The sequence below is a fragment of the Lissotriton vulgaris genome, chromosome 9 (genome assembly GCF_964263255.1).
Source record: "Lissotriton vulgaris chromosome 9, aLisVul1.2, whole genome shotgun sequence".
Lineage (NCBI taxonomy): Eukaryota > Metazoa > Chordata > Amphibia > Caudata > Salamandridae > Lissotriton > Lissotriton vulgaris.
In genome coordinates, this window is record NC_141697.1 from 719757910 (window position 1) to 719784750 (window position 26841).

Genomic DNA, 26841 nt, shown 5'->3' on the forward strand with positions numbered 1-26841 from the left:
TTTCGTAGATTTTCAAAAAATTACAATTCTCAGAAAAAACAATCTTATTTTCAAGGTTTTCTTTTCTTTAAAAAAATCTGTGAACATACCGACTTTTCAAATATTTTCCACTTTTTATACAGAGGAAAGACCCCATCCTCTGAACATGGTAAGCACCGAGAGTTGCCCTCACTTTTTTGTTTAAGAAAATAACTCCATCGAAAACGAAGAAATAATTTTACATCATTTTTAAATAATCTTCAAACAGTTGTCAAATCTTTTTTAAATATATATATATATATATTTAAAATAAGTTAGATGTATTACCCCGTACCGTCAAATCATATTAGGTGTTAGTTATTATGATGCCCTCAGGAAAACCATGCAAAAGTCAGCGTGCACCTGGACATCAGAGAAGGGTTAGCGATCCAGGAGGGCCAAGTGGGAGGGGAGGGGAGGGCAGATTCAAATGGTACTGATGAGGTATATTGGAGACATTTCTCCTGTCTTTGCAACATAAATGGCAATCCTTTGAACCTATGGATTAAGATTGTTTAAAGACAAACACCACTTAAAAACCATCAATAATTAACCCAATGATTGCTGGGCCACCCTTTTTGGGATGCTTCATTTGCAGCTCATCTCATCTGAAAGGGAATGCGAGCAGTCTTACAAGGAAATTAATCACATGAAAGGTAAAAAGCGTTAATTCCCCACAGATTTAAAAGAATACAGTCAGAGTCAGGCCAGGCTATGGTGAGAACCAGCAACCACAAAGCAAGCATGGTTTCACTCTGTTTCTTCATGTGCTTAGTTTGTTCTTGTTACATTTATTACACTCCCTGCTTTGCAGCTTGCTTACTGCCATAATCATTGTCAACCTAGCTGACATGAGCAACCTTCTGCTGCTTTATCAAGATGTGACTTATTCTGTCCCAGCAATACAAGCATTTCTAAGAGTATCCTAATTGTTCAACAGGCCCACCTTCCACTGCTTATTTGTGTCCTTTGTGGAATCTATCGACACCCACAACCCTCCACCACCATGTCCTGGTAATTCTTCAGCACCAGCTTCTCGTCCTGGTCCAAGTAGAGAAGGGCGATGGACCTGAGTGTTGTGGGCACACAGCACGGCCGTGGCACTGAGGAGTTCACAGAGTTCACCAGCATCTGTACCATGGCATGGCTGGATGAGTTGAAATGTTCTGCCACAGGGAAGTGGCATTCTCCATGGCAGAAGAATGCATGGTATCCCTTGGGGGCCACAATCCATTGGTTCCACCCAACATCCTTAAAATCCACAAAGAGGGGGTGCCTCTTACACAATGAGTTGGTCTTTCTTTTTTTCCCTGTCCTTTTATTCCTTGAGCTCAAGAGCATCCCATTTCTCTTGTTCAGATCCCAGAGGGATCCTCCTATATGACTCCGGGTTCTTTTAATTCTGTTGGGGAATGGTTGACTTCTTCCATCGTGACTATATGTCACCAGAAGAGGTCTCTCTAGAGCCCACTGTGTCTCATCTTCTCCAGCAGATCGCCTCACTCTGAAGTTGGCAATTTGGTGATGAAGGGGGCGGCTACCATTGGGCATTAGCACCTCCACCTGAAAATGGACGTCAATTCCACTAGATAACCTCCATTTCAGCATAGGAGTCACATCAAAGCTCTCCCATTTTGGTTGATCCAAAAACAGCAGTCGGCTTTCTAACAACATTCCTTCGGTTTTGGATGAACATGCGTCAGTAACATGGTACAAATTAATTCGCTGCAAACTGCTGTGCTCCTGGATTTTCAATTTTCGACTGTAGAATCGGAGCTCCAGGCCCTTCAGTTCCTCATCTTGAGGGATGGAGGATATATTGAAATGAAAACAAAGGTAATTTTCTTCTTTCTGTTCCTCATTGAAGGAGAGACTTTCTGTGAAATAAAAAAAAAGCAATTAGATTTATAGCTACAACATGGATAGTAGATGGTGACAGCAAATAAAGCTTATCAGGTTTTTCCATTTGAGTCTTTGCACAGTATATTTGTTGCTTTTATTATGCTCACACCTCCCTTAGTCTGTTTTGAAGCTCTGAGGGAGAGCAAAAGAGGGAAAGCAAGGGCAAAAGAACAGGAGCAGGAAATAGGGAAGCCTGTCTTAGGTGCCTCATTCATTAGTGAGTTGAGGTACAACTCAAACTCTTTTTCCCTTGTCACTCAAAGGTCTCAAGGTGCACAGGGTTAAAACTAAATGCAAATGTCTGAAGGGCCTGTGGTCCACGCTCAGTCCATTAGATGTGCTGTTTGTATGCTTTAGTGTACCCATAGGCAGTATTTTATTAGACAAGAGGGATCTAAAATCACATCCTGGCCTCTCAAGCAAAATTCTACGTCAGTGCTCGGACGCCAATGGCAGCAAAACACTTGCACTTTGATCGCCAACAGAGGCCTCCAATCAGGTCCTGCTTTGCAGGGAAATTGTTCTGAAAAATGCTTCATGATAGAACCATTTGTTTTTGGTAACATTTTCTCAACCATTTGCTTGGATTTAACACATTCTAATTCTCCTGCAGAGAGATATACTTGTTAAATCTTCAAAGTAGTGGAATTTGTCATCAGGGTCCTTTCAGAACTTATGTCACATGACCACATTTATAGAAAATGATGTTTTAAAATGCAAAACTGCTATTTGGCTCCCTGTTTTCAAAACACCCCTTCTACGGCGCCCACAGGAGGAAAAAGGCATCAGTCTCTGCACTACAGGGCAGAAAAGTGAATGCTCCCATTTTAAAAGATCCTCAGTTGCTACTGAAAGTGATGTGGGAAAAGAGGCAAGAAACAAAAATCAAGATATGTATTGTTAGTCACATGTATGGCATGCTAGCATAACTATGCCATTGTTCAATAAACTAATTTGTACAGTAATAAATGTATATATATATATATAATCTTTTAAAAAATCTTTAAAATCAAACAGCAGCCCTCTCATTATTTGAGGTCACCAGTTTCCATAATTCACACTGCACGTTCAGCATAGTCGTCATTTAGGGTCCACCAGGGGTCACAGTTGCAACCCCCTAGCTTGTCCCCTTGCAATCTCAGCACTTTCTTTGCAACCCCTGCAAAGAAAGCAACAGGAATCGAGGAATAAGCATTTTATTTCCTGCCTCTTTATTGAAGCAGCTTCTGAAGTCAGCTGTACACAGAGCAAAATTAAAACATTTAAATGTTTCAACTTGTAGGAGCAGCTACGTTGTTGCTTAGCAACACCTTTTGGGACATCCAGTCTTCACCAAGCACGAGTGTGCTTGGCTGCAGGATGTGGATTTTGGTGTGCTTCTAGAGTGGCCCGTATTGCTTCTAACCCTAGGCGGTGAACTCTGCTCCGCTCACAGAGTTTTCAGAGTTTCCCACACTCCGCCATATGAGGAGCTCGCGGAGTTCCGAAAAACTCTGCTTTGCACAGCGGAGCGGAGCGGAGTTTTTTTGCTCGCTCACTTTCACCAACGTCAAGTTGGCAAGCTCGAGCGAGGAAAATCCACCTCCCGGCGAGATTTTTCCTCGTTCACGATTGATAACATCAAGTTGGCGAACGCGAGCTTAGAAAATAATCCTCCCGGCGAGATTTCTCAATGCGTGGGTCAGGTTTCTCATTGCGAGTGGTCGCGTATGCTCGCGTTGAGAAACTGCCCGTCCGCGTTGAGTAAGCTGCCACTCGAGTAAAAATCTACTCGAGCGGCAGAAAAGGTAGGCTAGCGCTGTGCATGGTGCTGTTCGCAATTATTGCACAGTGCAAACAGGTATACGGCACTGTGCAATTACTGCGAACAGGATTTTTCTACCATACTCCGCCGCTGGGGGAGCTCCGCGTAGTGCGGTAGAGTTTTTTTTGCACCTTGCGTAGCATCGGGTAGTGCAACTCCGCGAACTCCACCCGGGGTTAATTGTTTCCCAGTGTTGCAGGACTCCAGCTTTCTTTCTGGTATGTTACCTGCACTTTTACAGAACGCAGCAATTTTGCAACCTGCCAGGAATCACAGAATGGCAGTCCCAGTAAGAGGTTTAATTTTACTTTTTGTTGAATTTGATTCATATATGCAAACCAATGTGTGAATTCGTTCATTCTACAGCATCAGTATTAAACAATTAGAGAGCTACCCTTAGACCACAAGGGAACAGGGTGAGTTACAGTATAAAAACAAGAGAGTTCCCTTGACTGAATTAAGACTACTTCCATCCACTATTCACAAAATCACAGTACTTCTATTGCTGTAATCATTCATCATCAAACCTACCATCCATCATGTTACGAATCACTTAGAGCCCCTTTGCATAAGTAGAACCACAAAAGCACTTAACAATCTAAAAATGAATTACACATTACAGTGTCAAGGTATATATTGTACTTCGTTTTATAAAAAAAAAAATCTTATTTGCAGCAATTTAAAAACACCTGTACATACCAATCAAATGTATATATAATTTTTGTAGAGGTGTGGATTCTGTCAGATATTGTAAATCAAAATCAAAATTTATCAAAACATATACATATACATAAAATGATTTTATTAAAACCACAGAGGTTTATTTTGTCGATGCGTTTCGGTGGATCCTGCTTTCGCACGACCTTCCTCAGGACAATTAAAAACAACAATAATCAAAATATACTCTTCCAGGTCCCCTTAATTTTACTTCAAGGGAACTGCACTCTGCTTCCGTCGTAGCGCTTTCTCTAAGACCTTCAAATAAGATATTTAGGAGTATTCGGTCCAAAGTTAATCCCCTTCACATTGTTATACTGCGTTATATTTTTACTTTCTTGGTTTTTCACATGAATGGTACACTAGTTTATGCATGGTGTATTCCTTTGTTGCTACTATTAATGCCTGGTCACAGCGTGGACTAGAGGTGCTTCAAATTCCTCCATCTAGGGATATATCAATTGTCCCTGAGATCTGTGTGAGGGGTTGCGCAGCGCTGCGTTCCTAATTGACCGGACAAAAACTACAGCATTACATATATGCCAAGCAGGGCTGGACTGGGAATCCAAAGCAGCCCTGGCAAATTATGTCAGACCAGCACCCGTACGGTACATAGCTAGAGACCCTGACCACTACAAGGGTGTTTTATTGGGGAACAAATGGCAAAAGTGGTGCATTTTACTACATAATATATCCACATTGTTCAGCATATAATAAGTAGTATTAGCTTATGAAATATAGTAAATGATGACCTTACAGTGCACCAGGATGCAACAATCTTTTTGGGGGCTCTTCGATGATTCCCTCACTATCACCCTCCAACAGTATCCCTCATTTCTCCATAGCCATCGCTTCCAAGTATTTCCTTTGTTTTATACTGTCTCTCATATCACTGTGCTGGAAAACTTTACACACACACATACAGAGACAATGAATCATGTGAGTGTAAATCAGTGTATACAAAAAGTTACATGTTATGTTATGTTAAGGTATTTGTAGAGCGCATGGCTGCCCCAACAACAGGGCGTCCCATTGCTAAGATGAACATCGGGTGAGACGACAGAACAGAGAAGAGATTAACATTGGGTGAATAGCCAGGTCTTCACCAGCCTTCTAAAGGTAAGGTGATATGAGGTGCTGCGGATGTGGGTGAGGAGGGAGTTCCAGAAGGCGAGGGCCAACAAACTGAAAGATCAACCGCTCGGTCTGGCCCTCTGTATCTGTGGGACTCTGGCCAGGAGCAAATCTGCCAAGCACAGCGCGCGTGTGGGAGCATAATAGGAATATAAATCACTCATGATTCTGGAGCCGGTACCCAACAGGATTTTGTTGGTGATGCACAGCTTTTTGAAGCACAGTGTCTGTTTGAGGGGGAGCCAGTGAAGGCGACAGAGGAGGCTGGAGATATGACAGTGTTTGGAGAGGGCAAAGATTGCCCGAGCAGCAACATTCTGAACGTGCTGCAGCCTTTTAATAGCAGATTTGTTGGCTCCCATGAGAAGCACATTGCAGTAATCTAGTCTGGCAAGGACAGACGATTGGATGATAAGTTGCCCAATCTTGGAGTCAAAGAGACCTAGTATAGGTTTTAGGCCCCGCAACAATCCAAAACATTTCCCTGCCACTGATTTGGTATGGACATCGAAGGTGAGATCACTATTCATCTTTATGCCTAGGTTCTTCACCACCGGTTTCGGTATGGGGGAGCTCCAAGAGCAGGAGGCCACAACTCATTGCCCCATAGATGGTAATCTCTACCTACCAGAAGGATCTCGAATTTGGACAAATTGAGTTGCAAGTAGTTAGCAGCCATCCACTCCGAGATCGCTGTCAGATCCTGTCTAAATTTCGTCATATCCTGGCTAGGTTTGTTGGAGAAGGCAAACACCAGCTGGGTGTCATCTGCGTATGACTCAAGGGAGATGCCCTGGGTTTTGGCCAGCAGAGCCAGCGGCCTCACAAATACATTGAATAAAGTAGGGCTTAATGCTGACCCCTGGGGCACCCCACAGCACAGTGGGTGAGTGAGAGAGTGAAAGGGAGGCACCGGAACTTGGAAGGTCCGATCATCAAGGAAGGATAAGAACCATGAAAGGGCTTTGCCACTGACACCAATCGCCTCCAGACCTAGGAGCAGGATCTCATGGGAGACCGTGTCGAAGGCCGCACTCAATTCCAAGGCGGTCCGTAGTTGTTCTATGACTGCCAGCAAATCGGACTCGGTGCTATGCCGAGGCCGGAATCCATTTTGAGAAATGTCAAGCATTGAGTTGGCTTCCAGATAGGAAGTTAGTATACAATTGACATACGAATCCGAGTTTTTTAACAGAAGTATTCTTGCATGGAGACATCTAGTGCTGTTTTTTTCAATAGGAGCACCACCTTGGTGTGCTTCCAAGGCTCTAGGGACCACTGCCAAGGATAGGGACAGATTAATTAGCTTCAGGCATTCAGGCAGGAGACATTGCTGATATGTCCAGAAGGCATTGGGTTTCATAGGGTCAGCTGGGGATCTTGATTTCACTTTGATAAACCATATTTCCATGGCTTGATGTGGAATAGGTGGGAGCACTGCAAGCTCGTGAGACTCAGAACTTGCCGACACATTCTGACCTGTGCCCTGAGGGATGTCCCCTGGGTGGAATCTGCTGTAGATACGTTCTACCTTCTCCAAAAATAATTTGGCCAGTGCTTCACATTGCAAACTAGAAGATATGATGGTGTCTGTAGCGACAGAGGGCTTTACCAGGTCCTTTAGAAGAGAGAAGAGGGTTTTAGTCGGGTTATTGCTTGAGGTTATCAGGTTGGAATAGTGTGCAGCCCTAGTCTTGCGGACCAATTTATGGTAAGCCTTAATCACATTACTGTACTCTGTTTTAGCCAGAGGGTCATAGGATTGCCTCCAGGCGCACTCTAAGACCTTGCAATTTTTCCTAGCTAGGGTCAAGGATTACTGAAACCAAATGTTGACCTGTGTGCTTTTAGGGTAAGTAAGTTTAAGCAGGATGTATGTGTCCAAAGCTTGGGTAATCCACCCCTAAAAGTGCAACAGAGCCTCGTCCATATTGGCAGACCTCTCTGGGCGCTGGGTGCTCAAGGCAGCCAGAAAGGCAGCCTGATCCAGTTTATGCCAGGGGCGCTTGAGTGAGCAAATGCAGTGAGGCTGTAATTTAGGGCCCACTAGCGACATCCGCATTTGAATAAGGAAGTGATCTGTCCATGGAATAGGGAGGGGTGGCAGTACCTCCAAGGACTGAAGATTTGAAAATATTGGGTCCAGAAGATGGCCAGCTATGTGCGTGGATCCTGGGACCAGTTGGACTAACTGGAACGCTGCCATATCACTCAAGAAAACACGGATATCTGGAGCCTCCTGCAACTCTAAGTGGAGATTCAGATCCCCCATGATGTTAAAGTTGGCTGCCTGAAGGGCCAATGAGTTGATGGCATTGGCAAGGGCTTCTCTGAAGGTAGCAGATGGGCAGAAAGGGGAGTAAATCAGAAGCCCAGTGAGCGTAAACATAACATAACACAAAGGAGGCAATTAGGGGTAGGATTCACATGTCATCCACACTGGGAGGCATTTTTTAGGAGTGCTTGGTCCTCGGGTAGCACAAACACAGTGATTAGGGTTGGCTTTAATAATAAGAATGTATTCCTACTCAAACAGACCCATTTTAGCATAACTTTCTAACCTGTTCCATTCAGCTTGCATGGAGCTCTTTGATGGCAGTTCATAGCTCACTGTGCACGATTACAATTGTAACTTACAAACTGCACAGTAACAGGGGAATCTCTGTGACAAAAGCAGTAAGCTACTGAGCTTTGCAAATATTATACTGTTCTGTGAAATGCATGGTACATGTTTCTGTAGCAGGCATATTAACCCTCTTTGCTACCTTAGATGAGTCCAAACTGCCACTAGACAACTGGATCTCTCTCCGGCTAGTACATTAATCATCAGATTTATGTTGACACTTTTATTGTTGCCTTAAACTGCTAAATATTCAATGAACTCTGCAGCGGGTGCTTTTACAACTGCTGCACTGCTACAACATCAGCCCCCAGTTACAAAGCCGGCATCTCACCCTTCCAGCTGCCAAGTGATCTGTTAGCTTGATTGTGTATTTGTGTGACATTTCAATGACTTCTTTATGACCCTGTATCTCCAACTCTGATGTGGGCGCAAACTTTGCACCCGTAAATTCCACTATCCTGCGGTAACAGCTCTCAGTACCATGCAATTCTGAGTTAAACCCCTTGGAATGGAGAAAAATTGTGCGAATTACAGGGCAGACTTCTGCACAGTATTTCCTATTCTGAGTGGTGTAACACACACATTTAACACCTGCTCTGAGCAGTTGGTAAATATGTTTAGGTGCTTCAGTTTGGGGTGATAAGGTGATGGGACGGGTGGGAGCGGAAAAGGAAGATGTTGGCTTGTTGGAGACCATTGCATGCTTCCTCCCCAATTTGCTTGAGAATGAGGCTGGGCTAGTAAATAGGTTAAGGCTGCAATTCAGTCATTTCCTAATGTGATTTTACCTGCAGGATTTTCCACCTGCTAAATTTCGGTCTGATGTCCCAGAACATGTTAAATCCAGCTGTGGGACCAACAGCCTACTCATGATTGTGTGGAGCACATCTGTATCAAAAGGAGGGAGTTAGAGTAGGTGATCAATGGATCAACGGACACGGTTTTCCACCCAGAGGGGTGGGAGGTCCAGTTACAGCTTGTGTCCGTGTCTTGCACTAGGGAAACAAAGGGAGGTCGCTGTACTGTTCCTATGAGAAGTGAGGGAAGTGTTTAGCTGGCATGACCACAGATGTTAGAGTAACATCCTGGGGCATCCATTTTGTTGGATGTAATGGCCTCACACACCCCGAAGGATGTCATGCTTCATCATCGGCGGTTGCTCCTCGTCGGGGAGGCGGTGCAATCCCCGACGGGCTCACCTCAAAGAGGGGCTCTTTGGCGGAGATCTTTTTCCAACTGCCTTATGGTGAGGTGGGGGTGTGTGGGCCGGGCTAGGTGTGGTGGTGTGTGGGGTATTAAAATGTAGCAAGGGGTACCGGAATTCAATTTATTCTGGGGGTCCCCTGGCTGCAGTTAAAATGTGGGGTTTAGCTTACTAGGTGTCAGCAGGTTAGGTCGGGTGACCCTAGATAAGGCTAAAGGTGATGTTGGTCGACATGTTTCACGCTGTGGGTCTAGTCACCCGCGATTCATCAGGACCTTAATAATGTGCAGGGGCAAACATGCTAGTGTCGCGGCGGCGAAGGGTAGGTCGATCTGCGCGGACACGGGAGAATAGAGCAAACCTTGGGCTCTTCCCTGCTGTCTAGTCCCGCCGACCCCTCATGTGGCATGTAGTCCTCAACCATTAGGCATAGGAGTACCCACAGAGGTAACAATTGACACACATGACACTAGCATGTTTGCCCCTGCACATTATTAAGGTCCTGATGAATCGCGGGTGACTAGACCCACAGCGTGAAACATGTCGACCAACATCACCTTTAGCCTTATCTAGGGTCACCCGACCTAACCTGCTGACACCTAGTAAGCCAAACCCCACATTTTAACTGCAGCCAGGGGACCCCCAGAATAAATTGAATTCCGGTACCCCTTGCTACATTTTAATACCCCACACACCACCACACCTAGCCCGGCCCACACACCCCCACCTCACCATAAGGCAGTTGGAAAAAGATCTCCGCCAAAGAGCCCCTCTTTGAGGTGAGCCCGTCGGGGATTGCATCGCCTCCCCGACGAGGAGCAACCGCCGATGATGAAGCATGACATCCTTCGGGGTGTGTGAGGCCATTACATCCAACAAAATGGATGCCCCAGGATGTTACTCTAACATCTGTGGTCATGCCAGCTAAACACTTCCCTCACTTCTCATAGGAACAGTACAGCGACCTCCCTTTGTTCCCCTGTGTGGAGCACATCCCATACAGGAAACCTGCTCTACTCAACCCATAATCAGGGACTTTTAGTGTCAACTAATCACTCAGGTGTGAGAAGTTAGGCGGAGGCTCTAACCACTTAACCTTGTGTTGTAACAGCATGCATGGCAAAGGCATATGTATGGTAAAGGCTTTCATTATAAAGGCAATGCTTGGTAAAGGTATTGCATGGAAATGGATGCATGGTAAAGAGGTGTCGTAAATGCATGTGTTGTTAAGTCATACAACAATCAGAATGTTTGAGGTAGGTGGGATGGTGAGGGAGGGATAGCAGACAATTAGAGAGAGGACCAATCAAGAGAGAGCTACAATTAGGCATTGAAGATAAGGGTGAAGATTGTATGAGGGCGAACTGAGAGAACCCAGGACAGCTGGTCTAACAGTGCAGGAAATAGTGGTAATAAGGAGAGCGGTGGACTTGGGAGGGAAATGGGAAAGATGTAGGTGAACGTGAAATATGAAGAAAGAAATCGGAGCAAATTAGAGTGAGGAAGTTGGAAATAAGAGGCACATTCTGAACCCAAATTGGAGCGAAGGGTGGGCAAAGAAAGGAGGAAGAGGAGAGCCAACCTGTCTGACACAGAGGTGAGAGAATACGAGGGAAATATGATGGAAAATTGTTAGCAATAGTAATGAGAATTGTTAGTGGGAGGGAACAAGTAATACAACTGTGAGAATAAGAGAGAGAGAGTTGTTTATAGTGTGGTTAAGAGGTGAACTAGGAGAGGAGAACACATCACAGGGTGATGTAGAAAAACTAGTAAAGTGATGAGTGGGACATAAAAAGTAGAAGGTTAGAGAAAGATGGGGAAGGAAGGTGATAAGTAGAAAGCAGATATGGAGGTGAGAGGGGTCCTGAGGCAGAGCTGTGAGAGGTAGAGATAGGTAATGGAAGAGACATTGGAAGATATGATAAAGATATGAATGGTATGTCTACTTTATTATTGTTGCACTAATGTATTCCTTTAATGATGTACTTCCTGTGACATCAGCAGGGTCAAATGTGACATGTAATCATCGCTGGGAAGACATTAAACACCATATGATGTCAATTCCTGTGATATCACTTTAGTCGAAGGACATGTGATGTCACTGTAGCTACCCCTGCATTTTGGTAAATCGATGTCCATAATGTGCTGTGCCCTAGAAAAGCCTTAACATATAAAAGACAATATTTCCATTGGTTAGATAAAAATCTGCGAAACAATGGACCTGAAAACTAAGCGTAATGGAACACTAGCTTAAGTCTAGTGGGACAAACCATTTAGATCAAAGGTGCTTTGTTTTTGTGCTAAATATCATAAGGTGCATTAGTGTCACCCGCCCTACAAACTCAAAGGTGCAGTATTCTGCCCAAAAATAGTTAGCAGCAAACTTGGTAACCTATACTCTGGTAGCAAGTATGCCCAAGCTAAATTTTAAAAAGCAAGTACAGTGTGCGTCATGGACGATTTCATTTGGATGTTTTTCCATGCCCAACTCCTGCTTTACAGGCATGCTCGAATGTGCAGTGGAAATGAGTGGTGTAACAAAGTCTTATGGATCCCCATTTAGGCATGGTGAGGTAGGGGGGCGAAAACATCATCCCAAACCTGTAAACTATCCCCTGCGTTCATGAGGCTTGAAAGAGAAGGGCTATAACAAAGGTTACAGAGACAGGCACGCTCTGTATGATCACTGCAGCATTAACCCTGAGGCAAAACACAAAATGCAGGATGGCCTTATATCCATCACTTGTATTAGGTACAGGGCGGTTTCTCCATTAGGCCTCTGGGTCAGCAACCCATTGAAATTCTTACACATTCCTACACAAATATTAAATAGATCGATTTATTTAAAGCTACGATTGTGTCTCTAAATAAATCTATGCATTTATGCCCGTGCTGTCTGTCCCAAATTGCCTGCTCTGCCTCACTCTGAAGCAGGAGACTGGAGGAAGCCAGTACATCAACTTTCTGCACTGTGAAGCATGACTCAGGGCTCCCCTTTGAAAAGCCCTTTATTGTCATTGATATCTATGGTTATATCTTCTGTAGTCACTGGTATGCGGGGTCACGCGCTCCAAACTATTCAAATACAATATCCAATGCTACTCAGTTTAGATCGTGCAGAAGGGTACACTCTCTGATCCTTAAGTGTAAAATAATTTAATGTAAGGAAGCGATCCCCATTTGGGGCTTGTCCCCTTCAGCACTGCCAAGTGCCCCTCTTGAATGAGGGTTCTTTATTCATATTAAATCCCAAACTCATCCAATTTTCGAAGGTACTGTCTGTATACTGACATAGTTAAAGCATGAACCTCTGGTAGATGCAGTACCCTAGTATCAAAGTGCAAAGACAATATGCATATGTCATTCGCGCTACAGCATCCACACATGGGGCATACTCAAATGCTGACATATTTATTTCTGCAAATAGGACAGTGGTTTCTTCGTGATCATTTATAGAGCAGTTCTTTTTTAGAGGTCAAATAAACTGTGCCTGAAGATGGAATTTAAATATGTGTAGAAGTGCTAGTGAGAAAGATAAGAAGGGACCCATAGTGAACATATCATCGTGCTACTCGCTGAAAAGTTCTTCAACGCCTCATCAAGGGTAGTGTTAGAACTGGGGGTCTCTAGTTAGCAGAGGTAGGTACCACTGTCCAAATAGGGACCCTTGCTTCTAGTCACGGTAAGGAGGATACACTCTTTAGATAACCCCTGCTCACCCACTTGGTAGCTTGGCACGAGCAGTCAGGCTTATCAAAGGCAATGTGTAAAGCATTTGTACCAACACTCACAGTAACACAGTGAAAACACCACAAACTGACTCCAAACCAGTTTAGAAAAATAAAGGTATTTAATCTAATCTACACAAGACCAAAACGACAAAAATCCAACATACACAGTTCAAGAATATAGTTTCAAAAGTGTTCTTAAGGTTGTGTTAAAATAATCCACATTTGCATCATGTTTTAGCCAACAGTACCTTTAGATGCAACAAAAGTTCCAAGTGAAAGCTGCAGCATTGAAATGCAAGCGATGCGTCACTCCTGTGACCCTGTGGAGGCGATGCGACAACCCCGCTGGATGCAGCGGGCGTGTTGCGACGAATCCAGTCTGTATGGGGAGGGAGGCGATACCTTGCGTGGATTCCGGTGCACAGGTTTCGGTGGAAGCGGCTCGCAAAAGGTACGATGCGACGATCTTCGGGACGGCGCCGATCTCAGGTGCGGCGGCGATATGTGGCGTAGCGTCGATCTTCTCCTCTCGCGGCCCCACGATGCGATGGCTCTGCGACGAATCTCGCAGCGACGTGATGTGGTCCGCAAGCAAGCGGTGCGACGATCTCACCCAGGGATGACAGGCTCTGTGACGATTCTCACAGCGATGGTACTCTTCCCACACCAGACTGGTGTGTTCCGCAAGCGAAGGATGCGACAACTCTCGCAGTGGCAACAGGCATTGCAACGATCTCGGCCTTCGCGGCGGCGGGAATTTCCTTGCACTGACGGGGATGCGCTCCGCAAGCGAGCATTGCGTGAAACTTTGCAGAACGTCTTTAGAATCTTGATTTACAGCGTCCCAACACAGGTACAACTTCCAGAGGCTCCACAACTGGCCCAAGCACTCCAGGAAGGACAGAACTCTCTCAGCAGAGTTCAGGGAAGCTGGGGTTGAAGTCCTTTTGTTCCTGGACTTCTTAACAGGGAGCCAGCTCTTCTTAGGCCCTTGGAGATTTCTTCAAGCAAGGGGACACAGCACAAAGCAAAGTCCTTCCCCACTCCTTGGCAGCAATGCAACTGCAGGTCAGTCCACAAGAACACAGCAGGACAGTCTTCCTTCTTCAGTCTTCCAGCTTTCTCCTTGGCAGAGGTTCCTTCTTGATTCCAGGATGATCTAATTTTCTGTAGTTTGGGGTCCTATACTTTTAACCCTAAAATTCTTTGTTCCCGTTGTGCAGGAGGGCTCTGAGCCTGGTCTGAACCAGTTCTGGGTATTTCTTGAGCACTTTGTTTTCCTGGCTTCTCCTTTACTTTGAGAGAGCAGGGCAGGGTCGTCAGCCTGCCTGCAGGAGGTAGAGCGAGCATTGTGGAAGGCAGGCACAGCCCTATTCAGGCCCAGGTGCTACCCCCTCCCACCACTCTAGACGCAGATGGAGCTATTCAGCCCCGGGATGGCCCACTCAGCCTCTGGGAACCACCCAGCCCCTGCCACTCACAAACCAGAGAGTCAACTCATACAGGCCAAGGCACACAGAAAGTACAGACAAGAGAACAGCCACTTTCTAAAAGAGCTGTTCTCAAATACAGGATTTAAAAAACACGTTTCCTAAAAGATGTATTATTAAATTCTGAGTTCAGGGATACCAGACGTTTGTGTCCTGTCTTGCTCCTATGGGAAGATATGCAGGTAACCACTGTAGCCAGCATTCCCCATGATAGCCTATGGGCAAGACAGCCTTACAATAGTGAAAAACAAAAAATGGCTGTAATTCACTACCAGAGCATGTCACCTGCACTAGTTCATGCTCTAACTTTCACATACACTACACCCTGCCCAGGGGGGTACCTTGGGCCTTCCATTTGGTGTAATGAAAGGGAAGGGTTAGGCCTGGTCAGTGGGGACACTGGCCAGGATGACATGGCAGTCCACAGACTGCACACAGGCACTGCAGTGGCAGACCTGAGACACCATTTTAGGGCTACTCCTGTGGGTGGCACAATCAGTGCTTCAGGCCCACTAGTAGCATTTGAATCAGCAGCCCTGGCACACTCAGTTCACTTTACTAGGCACTTCTTGGTAATACAAATATGCCAATGGATAACCAATCACAATAACAATTTATACAGAGAGCATATGCACTTTAGCACTGATCAGCAGTGGTAAAGTGCCCAGAGTCCTATTGCCAACAATCACGGGTCAGGAAAAATAAAGGATGAAGAAGCTAAAAGTTTGGGGATAACCCTGCAAAAAGGGCCATTTCTAACACAACCCCCTTCCAGCCTAAAGCCAGGGTGGACCGAACAATACCTAAATAGGTTTCCCTGCTTAGGGCGATAGAACACGGAAAATGGACCAAACAGCAGGGTACTATTCCGGTTCTACGCCTTCCTGAACCCAGTTGGATCACTCTATCCATACTCTCAGGGTTCACCAAACCAACCCATGTGGAACCCTTCTCCTCACCTGTGGATACCACCTGTGCAGCACCTAAACTTAAATTGCTCACAGGTGTGTCCCAACAGACAGACAGCAAGCCACAGTGGCCACTGACAGTGGTCAAGGATGAGACCCAGGCCTTATGCCTCTCAGGGCTTTCAAACCCCTGCGGCATCAGAGGGTGGGGGCAGTAGCCCCAGGTGCTCGGCACCCTTTGTCCACTCTCCCTCCTGTCAGGTCAGGTCTGATATCCTGGCACTGACCCACCAGTCCCGGCCCTGTATCCGGTGACTGGACAGGAGGCTGGGGTGGGTTTCCCCACACCCGGTCCTCCTCTTCCTCTGGGCTCTATACCCTCCCACCTAGAGTGGTACCCCCTTCTAGAATAGTCAGGGCACCTGTAGCAGGTGTCCTGTATCATTCATCCACCAGTTCAGGGGTTCTATCCTGCAACTGTGATTCCAGGTCAGGGGGACACCCCAGACCTGGCCCTCCAACCTAGGGTCTAAATCCCCCAGGCCAGGCAACACCTGAACATGGCTTCCCCACCCAGGTACTAATCCCTACGGTTGAACACTTGCCTGGTACACCAGGACTTCTGGGGATCTCACACAGTACCCACCTGGCTACCACAACGTTGTGGCCCAGTCCACACCCGGGTGTGACTCCTGCCCCCCTTCCAGAGGCAACCCTGTCCACCAGGACAACCAGCCAGAGGAGCCACTGACAGCTGTTAGTGATGAGAGCCAGGCCGCATGCCTGTCAGGCCTCACTAACCTCTGTGGCGTCGGAGAGTGGGAGTCCGTAGCCCCAGGTGCCTGGCACATTTCCTTCACTCTCCCTCTTGCCAAGTCAGGTAGGGGAACCTGACACTGGCCCGCCAGCCCAGGGTCTGTACCCTCAGGCTGACCAGAGGTCACGGGCGAGGCTCTCCTCCCCCTACCTCTCCTTCTGGGGTCCTGCCCTCTCCACCCAGGAAAGTCACCCTCAGAACACAACTCTTCCACCAGTTCAGGCAGCTCTCCAGTAACTGGTTTCCCAACCCAGGGTCTAACCCCTCAGGTTGCCCCAGGTCAGAGGCGTGGACTCACTCCCTCTGCACCCCCTTCCAGAGGGCTGCACACCCCCAATTGGGGTGGTACCCCTGGAAGCAAAACCGGTTAGGACACTGCTTACAGATATCCTTCCCTTCAGGTCAGGCAGATCCTAAACCTGGCCTCTCAACCTAGGGAACAATACCTGCGTCTGTGCACTTGCCTGGCATGCCAGGACTTCTGGGGACTCACACAGTACCCCACCAAGGGTGACACATGACTCATGTGTCCTGTGACAGTCTGCCTGGCGCAGATCTCCCAACCCCTGTCCACCTGACAGTGGGCGAAGATCCCCCAGGACAGAAATGGTATCACCATGGTCACTCATGGGAGACTCTGGCTGGTCCCTGACCCACTGATTCTCCCACTGGGGAACACATCCCCTCTCACCCTCACTCTGGACTTCTGCACCCTCCCAAATGGAGCGGCACTGCCAGACACCAGAACAACCGGAGCTCTGTTTACAGAGGCTCCAGGTTCTCCTGCCACTAGGAGATCCTCCTCAAATGGCCTGCAAGTACAGTCTAGGTCCCGAACCTGATGTTCCCTTAAGGAACCCTGCAGGCCCTGAGACTGGGTTTCGGGCACCTTGGGACCCACAGTCCCACACTCACTCCTTCTCCACTAAGACAGGACATGAGCCCCTACACCGGGGCCTAACTATGCTACACTGAACCTCTTCCGCCTCACTGGTCTGGAAGATATCTGCGCCACTCCTTTTGGGATCACTCCTCAATGCCTCTTCAGACCCTCTGGAATCTACCAAGGGGTCTGCCTCCAATGCAAGCACCCTGGAATCAGAGAAATCACAATCCACCGGGTGTTGGCATAGCTCTGGAAAACAGGGACTTAAAATATGCCCTCCAGCAAATGAATCACACAGCCCCCCACAGTTGTTAACCAAGCAACTTTTGCCTCACCCTCCAGTGCCTCACACAAGTACCCCACACCACTCTCCTGAGATTGGCAAGACAGTGTCCTACTGTCTCTGTCACACAACCCACACTCTTCTGGGCGGTCTTTACTCTCACACACCAAGGTTTGAACCCATCTCATCTAGAGTCAGTAGAGTGCCCCTACCACCACTAGGAATATGGTCCCCTGTGTCAGTCCGCCAATCTACTTCAAGGACATAGCACACCACTGGAACTACATCATAAACCTGAACCCCCTGGTGTATGTCAACCCCCTCCCTCAAGTCAGGCGCCACATCTCTGATTGTTTGTTCCTTTCTCTCAGCACTAGGTACCATAATCTTGATGCCACCATCTGAGCTGGACTCCACCTCCAACTCAGCAAAGCTCACTTCTTGAGCTACCAATTTTTCTTCTTCTGCTGAGACACTCATGGCCTCAAGCCTCTTGAGCTTCCTCATTCTTAATTCATGGGCCAAGGTTAATTTCAATTCTTCCAAGGCATGAGCATTCTTGCTCTCCTCTGCCTCTTTCTCCATTTTCATCTTCATAAGCTCCAACTCATGATTCCTCACTCTTCGATTCTCCTCTAACTCTTCTGGAGGGAAACCCCTAATGGAATGGTTGCTGCCAGACCTTGAGCCTGGTCTGCTCACAGGGAGATCTTGGGGTTGAAAACCATTCCTTCCACTTACATAATTTCCTTCTTGTGCCTCCCAGTGGGCTTTCAAGATTCTCTGCAGCTTCTCCTTCTGGTAGCCGCTCTTCGTGGGACAATCAAACTTTTTGCAGAAATTCCTAAGCTGTTCAACTTCGTAAGAATACAAATCCTCAATGCAAAACTCCAATTCTGCCTCCACACTTGGTGCCTTCCCTTTTAGAGACATGATGCTTTGAAGAGTTACTCAAAAATAGAATCAAAAACCAAAATGTAGTATGCGGTGGCATAGTGGTCTGCATTCACTATTGATGTACACCAATCACTGTGGGTCAAGTACAAATACAAGTTCAAAATCCCACCGCTGCCACCAATGTTAGAACTGGGGGTCTCTAGGTGGCAGAGGTAGGTACCACTGTCCAAATAGGGACCCTTGCTTCTAGTCAGGGTAAGGAGGATACACTCTTTAGATAACCCCTGCTCACCTTCTTGGTAGCTTGGCATGAGCAGTCAGGCTTATCAAAGGCAATTTGTAAAGCATTTATACCAACACTCACAGTAATACAGTGAAAACACCACAAACTGACACAACAGTTTAGAAAAATAAAGGTATTTAATCTAAACTACACAAGATCAAAACAACAAAAATCCAACACACACAGTTCAAGAATACGGTTTCAAAAGTGTTCTTAAGGTTGCGTTAAAATAATCCACAGTTGCGTCACGTTTTAGTCAACAGTACCTTTAGATGCGATAAAAGTTCCAAGTGAAAGCTGCAGCGTTGAAAAGCAAGCAATGCGTCACTCCTGAGACCCTGGGGAGGCGATGCGACAACCCCGCCGGATGCAGAGGGCGTGTTGCGACAAACCCGGTCTGAATGGGGAGGGAGGCGATACTGTGCATGGATTCCAGTGCACAGGTTTTGGTGGAAACGGCTCGCAAAAGGTACGATGTGACAATCTTCGGGACGGCGACGATCTCAGGTGCGGCAGCAATGCGCGGCGCAGCATCGATCTTCTCCTCTCGCAGCCCATCGATGCAATGGCTCTGCGATGATTCTCGCAGCGTCGTGATGCGATCCGCAAGCAAGCGGTACGACGATCTCATCCAGCGACTACAGGCTGTGTGACGATACTCGCAGTGATGGTAATCTTCCCGCATCGGACTGGTGCGTTCCGCAAGCGAAGGATGCGACGACTCTAGCAACTGCAACAGGCGCTGCGATGATCTCGGCCTTCCCAGCAGCAGGAATTTCCTCGCATTGACGGAAATGCGCTCCGCAAGCGAGTGATGCATGAAACTTTGCAGAAAGTCTTTAGAATCTTGATTTCCAGCTTCCCAACACAGGTACAACTTCCAGAGGCACCACAACTGCCCCAAGCACTCCAGGAAGGACAGAACTCTCTCAGCAGAGTTCAGGGAAGCTGGAGGTGAAGTCCTTTTGTTACTGGGACTTCTTAACAAGGAGCCAGCTCTTCTCAGGTTCCTGGAGATTCCTTCAAGCAAGGGGACACAGCACAAAGCAAAGTCCTTCCTCTCTCCTTGGCAGCAAAGCAACTGCAGGTCAGTCCACAAGCACACAGCAGGACAGTCTTCCTTCTTCAGTCTTCCAGCTTTCTCTTTGGCAGAGGTTCCTTCTTGATTCCAGGATGTTCTATTTTTCTGTAGTCTGGAGTCCTATACTATATCCCTAAAAGTCTTTGTTTCCTTTGCGCAGGAGGGCTCTGAGCCCAGTCTGAACCAGTTCTTAGTGTTCCTTGAGCACTTTTTTTTCCTGGCTTCTCCTTTCCTTTCAGAGAGAGGGGCAGAGTTGTCAGCCGTCCAGCAGGAGGTGGAGCCAGCATTGTGGAAGGCAGGCACAGCCCTATTCAGGGCTACCACTCTAGATGCAGATGGAGCTATTCAGCCCCGGATGGCCCACTCGGCCTCTGGGAGCCACCCAGCCCCTGCCACTCACAAACCAGACAGTCAATTCACAAACAGGCCAAGGGACACAGAAAGGTCAGACAAGAGAACAGCTACTTTCTAAAAGTGCTGTTCTCAAACACAGGTTTTAAAAACCACCTTTCCTAAAAGATGTATTATTAAAATCTGAGTTCAGGGATTCCAGACTTTTATGTCCTATCTTGCTCCTATGGGAAGATATGCAGGTAACCACTGTAGCCAGCCTTCCCCATGATAGCCTATGGGCAAGATAGCCTTACAACAGTGAAAAACGAAAATTGCTGTAATTCACTACCAGAGCATGTCACCTGCACTAGTACATGCTCTACCTTTCACATACACTGCACCCTGCCCAGGGAACTACCTTGGGCCTTCCATAGGAGTGTCCAATGTGTACAGAAAGGGAAGGATTGGGCCTGGTGATACGTAAAACTTTGCAGAAAGTCTTTAGAATCTTGATTTCCAGCTTCCCAACACAGGTACAACTTCCAGAGGCACCACAACTGGCCCAATCACTCCAGGAAGGACAGAACTCTCTCAGCAGAGTTCAGGGAAGCTGGGGGTGAAGTCCTTTTGTTCCTGTGACTTCTTAACAGGGAGCCAGCTCTTCTCAGACCATTGGAGATTCCTTCAAGCAAGAGGACACAGCACAAAGCAAAGTCCTGCCCCTCTCCTTGGCAGCAAAGCAACTGTAGGTCAGTCCACAAGCACACAGCAGGACAGTCTACCTTCTTCAGTCTTCCAGCTTTCTCCTTGGCAGAGGTTCCTTCTTGATTCCAGGATGATCTAATTTTCTGTAGTCTGGGGTCCTATACTCATACCCCTAAAAGTCTTTGTTCTCTTTGTGCAAGAGGGCTCTGAGCCTGGTCTGAACCAGTTCTGGGTGTTCCTTGAGCACTTTGTTTTCCTGACGTCTCCTTTACTTTCAGAGAGAGGGGCAGGGTCATCAGTCGCCCAGTAGGAGGTGGAGCCAGCAATGTGGAAGGCAGGCACAGCCCTATTCAGGCCCAGGTGCTACCCCCTCCCACCACTCTAGATGCAGATGGAACTATTCAGCCCCGGGAAGGCCCACTCAGCCTCTGGGAGCCACCCAGCCCCTGCCACTCACAAACCAGAGAGACAATTTACAAACAGGACAAGGCACACAGAAAGGTCAGACAAGAGAACAGCTACTTTCTAAATGTGCTGTTCTCAAACACAGGATTTAAAAACCATCTTTCCTAAAGGATGTATTATTAAATTCTGAGTTCAGGGTTACCAGACTTTTATGTCCTATCTTGCTCCTATGGGAAGATATGCAGGTTACCACTGTAGCCAGCATCCCCCCATAATAGCCTATGGGCAAGATTGCCTTACAATAGTGAAAAACGAAAATGGCTGTAATTCACTACCAGAGCATGTCACCTGCACTAGTATATGCTCTACCTTTCACATACACTGCACCCTGCCTAGATGGGTACCTTGGGCCTTCCAAAGGGGTGTCCAATGTGTACAGAAAGGGAAGGGTTAGGCCTGGTCAGTGGGGACACTGGCCAGGTTGACATGGCAGTCCACAGACTGCACATAGGCACTGCGGTGGCAGGCCTGAGACACCATTTTAGGGCTACTCCTGTGGGTGGCACAATCAGTGCTGCAGGCCCACTAGTATCATTTGAATCACCAGCCCTGGCACACTCAGTGCACTTTACTAGGCACTTCTTGGTAATACAAATATGCCAGTCATGGCTAACCAATCACAATAACAATTTATACAGAGAGCATATGCACTTTAGCACTGATCAGCAGTGGTAAAGTGCCCAGAGTCCTATTGCCAACAACTACGGGTCAGGAAAAATAAAGGAGGAAGAAGCAAAAAGTTTGGGGATAACCCTGCAAAAAGGACCATTTCCAACAGGTAGTAAGTGCTATATAGATACAATTACAATTACTATAATATTTGAAGAAAAATAACTCAAAATAAAGTGATACAGGCAAGAACTATGTGAAGGTGCACTGCTCAGATGTATCAAACTTGCGAAAGTGGTGGTGAATAAATGATATTGTTAAAAATACCACAATTGGCTATCAGGAATTTATTAACAGAGATTTGTGCTATGAAATCTCAAGTAGTTTGAGTTTGTTTATTGCTGACATTTTAGCCCTAGGTGGTATTTACAAATGATCATCATGAGGACTGTGTGTTTCAGAGACACAGTGGAATGTAGGAACCCTGAAAAACATAAAAATAAACAGCTGCTGAGGTCAAATCAAAACATAGAGAGGATCTCATAAATACCCCTGAATTAGTTCTATTAATTAATAGTGCCATTATCCATGGCCTACTGTCAACTGTTTACACTAAGAAGGCTCAAAGACATGCTACTCTAAATTTCCTACATGCTTGAGTCATGCACAATTGGAGTCAAGACAGGCTACATGTCCCAGAGAAACACACAACTCTCTATTGACTGGCAGTGGTTCCATGTGTTTCAGAGTGTTCTTTTCTAGGCAATCAAAATACATATTGACTGATTTAGAGTGTTGCGGACGGCTTACACTGTCTTACACATGAAAGATATTCCATCTGCCTTCTTACAAGTGCCATAGGATATAATGCTCTTTTAATGAGGTGGATAGGATATATTTCATGGTTGTGATGGAGTAACTTGCCTGTCAAACCCTAAATCAGTCCCTTAGTTCCTGCAGCTAGACTCTTGTTGCTAAAGTTTGGAAGTCAACATGCTATCATCAAAGACTTGGTATATACAGAGAACTGTTCTTGGATAAAACTAATCAAGGCCCAGATTTACAAAGATTTTGTATCAGGTTTGAGTTACATTTTTAGGGCAGACCAGAGGCAAAATCCAGGTTTCTATTCACAAATCACCATGCATCAGGACATGCTTTGTTTTGTACCCAAAAGTAGTGTGACACAGCACAATGTGCTGCCTTATGCAACTTTGCATCAAGGGATCATTCCATGGCTAGTGCATGGGGTGCATCCACCCTTCAATTTTAACACAAATTAATGTGTACAAAGAATTGTAGACATGGATTTGCATCAACCTGTGTTTGAGGATGGATGTGCATGCACTGGCAGCCATTTGTAATGTTTTTCTTTTAGTTTATGATAACAACTATTCCAAAGCATTACAATTATTTTTATCTTAAAGAAAAAGTATTCCAAGATGGCTGCCAGTATGTGTGCATGCTTAATGATGGTGGGAATTTTGCAGTTTTTTGTTTAATTTCCCATTTTAAAATGACTGATCCCAGTTTGGAACAGTAAATAAAAAATTATTGTGGTAATACTAAAAGAAGTGAGCAGGCGGTATCACTGTTCAGAGTTGAAAAACATGTTAGGAGTTATGGCTTACCGATTATGGCTCAGTGGGCAAGGAGGTGGAATTCTCCAAACTAGCTTGCTCTGATTTTATTTTTTAGAACAAAAGATTGGTTGGTGCAGAGCGTATTGGCACTATCTGACAAAAAGGTGTTGTGTCTCTGACAAACACAATACATGATGACACGCAATAACAAATTAAATTTCCCAGAAATCCCCGATACTTCAGATTGTTTGGAGATTGCAGCAACCATCCTGGATCACTGATTCATAGCGCCCTTGCTAAGCAAATGTTCTTCAATGTTGATGCGGCCAGGGCTTTGCTACATGGATCCACAATTTGTCTTTTGGAGAACGGTTGTTTCATTGAGAGTTTGTTGGAGAACATTTTGTGAATAAAGAGAAGTATTAAGGAAATATAATTGTGTTGAAAAACTAAATTTAAACTATTCAAACATTTAACTTTTTGTATTCTTGCATCAAGACACTATTTACTCTAAAGATGAATATATGATTATGCATTAAGGCAAATGTGGCATTTAACAAGTGGCATTTGGATTTATAATAATAAGAATGGCAGAATATTAATTATTATGAATTATTGTTCTGTTTCACAAGAGGCAAGGTAGAAACTAAGGGGCTACTTTAGAGTTTGGAGAACAGGGTATTCTGCAATATGTGACTCAAAGTCTTACCATTCTGCATCCCAGTTCTAACGTATAAGAGGCAAGTTGTGAACCTGAGATAGATAACCCTCTATTTCATAACTAGGAAGACTTATATCCCTGAAATATATATCCCTTCTTCTCATTCTAAACCTTTGTTCCTTACCCTCACCCTCTACCTATAAGATGGCACAATCCTACACCCAAAAGCTCTACATAGCAGATACCAATGACCAAGCACCCCAAAAATGTCACAATAGCAAACACATAGGATGATCCCAGAAGGAAGGTAAGGAGGTAACTACATTTGGGCCGAGAAAGACTAGTACTTGGTGTGAGAAGTTGGCCTGGTATATAATGCTCACTAATTCTAGTGATCACTTTGTACCATGCCAAGCAACCCTTATGATGATTGGTTGTAATTCAACCTTGTAGACCAGTTATCCTAGTGGTAACGTGGACAAAGCAGTCTTAGGCTAAACTCTGAAAGGCATGTGAAGCCAGCTGTATTACCACACACAACCTCCTTGAATACCAAATGAAAGGGACACCACACAGATATATATTGAAAATATATATTGATTTATTGACTATAAAATCCGCTGGACTCTTTATGAGCACAGAAGCACAAGCGTTAAATCACAAGACAGTTTAAAATACACAAAAGTTGCACAATATGGATGAGCCCTAGGGGCCACCTAAACCATATACTAAGAAAGTGGTATAAGGGATACCAATCGGGAAGGAAACAGGCCTAGGGCCTTTGGAATCGCTGGAGCTATTCGAGACTAGCAATGATTAAGTCGGGAAAGGCCCGCGGGACTCGGGTGCAGTGTCTAAAGTGCACGCACTTCTCAGTGTAAAGTCTATGGTGCGTAAAAAGTACAAAGTTAGTTAGTTCGGAACCTTCCGAGTGACCTAGAATGCTGAAACTTAAGACACAGGCCCTTGAGATGTGTACCAGTGTAGGAACACCGGCGGAGCTGAGTTACCTCACCCACAGGAAGCGGGTGCACAGGGTCGAAGTAGTGTCGGGTTTCGTCACGCTGATCGATGGTGCTTGGAGCTGAAGATGCTGCAGGCGGCTCGATGTGAAGAGTTCCGGTGGATCCAAGGGTGGATCTGAAGATGTGAAGACCTGAAAGCAGAGGGGACAATGTTCAAAGTCACTAGCCAGTGACTACCGTGGAACCAGATTGGAACCAGGCGATGTCGGGTGCAAACAGGCGTTGAGGTGTAGCTTCTCTCTGCAGCCACGTGGACACCGGGGGTCGAGAACATCCAAGAGTCGGTCACCAGCTGTCCCACGCAGGCTTCTCGCTGTTGGCGGTGTCGGCGACCTGATCGGAGCAAACAGGCCTTGGCTAATGCAAGCCACGCAGGAATCGAAAGATGCTTAACACTCAGACCAGCAAGGTCAGAGCGAGTGCTCCTTTTCACAGGAGCTTGGGCAAGTCTGGAGCAACCAGACCCGCAGTGTAGTTTGTAGTTGTAGTTGCCAAGATGGCCGCTGACCACGTGGCTAGTGGCCGGGATGGCGCATCGAGTGGCACAATGCAAAAGGGCCCCACGCAGATCGTGGAGATGCTGGGGGGCTGATCTTCGGTGCAAGGGCTGCTCGGTGGTGGGGGTTCTCAGTCCCCAAAGCACAACGTCGAGGGTGCCTCGGTTGCTGCGCTGTCAGCTTTTCGGGTGTCTTTCAAGATGTCCGGTCCCACGTCTCTCGGTGCTTCCACGGGTCCCTTCTTTGCAGGGACTCTGGATCGGGCTCTGAGAAGTCTGGGAGTCTGGGTCTTGTCAGGCTCTGGGCTCGGGCTCTGGCGGGAGGCGGCGGCAAAGCAGACGTCGAGTTGCTGGTTGGTGCCTGTGTTCACAGGGTGGCCACTCCTAGGCCACAAGAGAGATTCTCTTCAGTCTTCTGAGCAGCAGAATGTCGAAGTCCAGTCTTCTTCTTTGTTTAAAGTTGATTCAGGATGATCTGCTGTGCAATGGCACTGCTCCCACTCTTATTCCCAATCTGAGGGGTGGATCACCTACTAGGTCCCTCCTCTGGGAGGAACCAGGAAGGGGGGCAGTTACACCCCCTTTCCTTTGTCCAGCTCCTCGCCAGGCCTGGGTCTGGAAAGTCCCAGGACCGGTTTGGACTGGCTTATGCACGGGGACACCTTGTGTGCCCCGGGCATGTCTGATTCTATTCAGCCCTGTCCTACACAATACACAAAACCCTGTCTGGGGTGGTGCTCGCACCTCCCAAGGCAGGAAACCCTTTGTCCAGGCCACCATTTGCCGAGTTTCGGTCAGCAGCAGGAGGCCAGACTCGTGTCTGTGGTGGCAGCATCCATTTTGTGATGCTGAGGCTCTGGTTAACTTTAACCAGGGTTTAGGCTACACACATGTCGTGTCCCTTTAGAAGGGTGGAATGCTATTCCCGTCGACAGAACTGTCGAGGGGATAGTATTCCAATTCGTATGACACCTTACTCGACATGTTTTGATAAAGCCAAACCAAAGATAGCATTTAACTGCGAGGATTATAATGCACTTAAGAGTATATGGTATGGCAATATCCCGGAACAGCTTAGGGAGTGGTTCCCGACAGCTGCAGACAGGCTCAGCTCATGCTAGAGCACCATCTCACATATTTCCAAGCACTCTGCCTCCAGGATTGAAGAGGCCTTCCATAGGAG

At 46.5% G+C, this 26841-nt stretch overlaps 1 protein-coding gene across 1 annotated transcript in view; it reads right to left on the reverse strand.

Moving 5' to 3' along the window:
- Window positions 1–315: 315 nt before the first annotated feature.
- The window catches only part of LOC147692167 (bone morphogenetic protein 2-like), a 76037-nt gene continuing 49511 nt past the window's right edge, over window positions 316–26841 (reverse strand). The window contains exon 3 of the mRNA XM_086936751.1: window positions 316–1895. Within this exon, the coding sequence (XP_086792877.1) occupies window positions 997–1895 (899 nt within the window). The 3' untranslated portion in view covers window positions 316–996. The remainder of the gene's footprint in view (window positions 1896–26841) is intronic.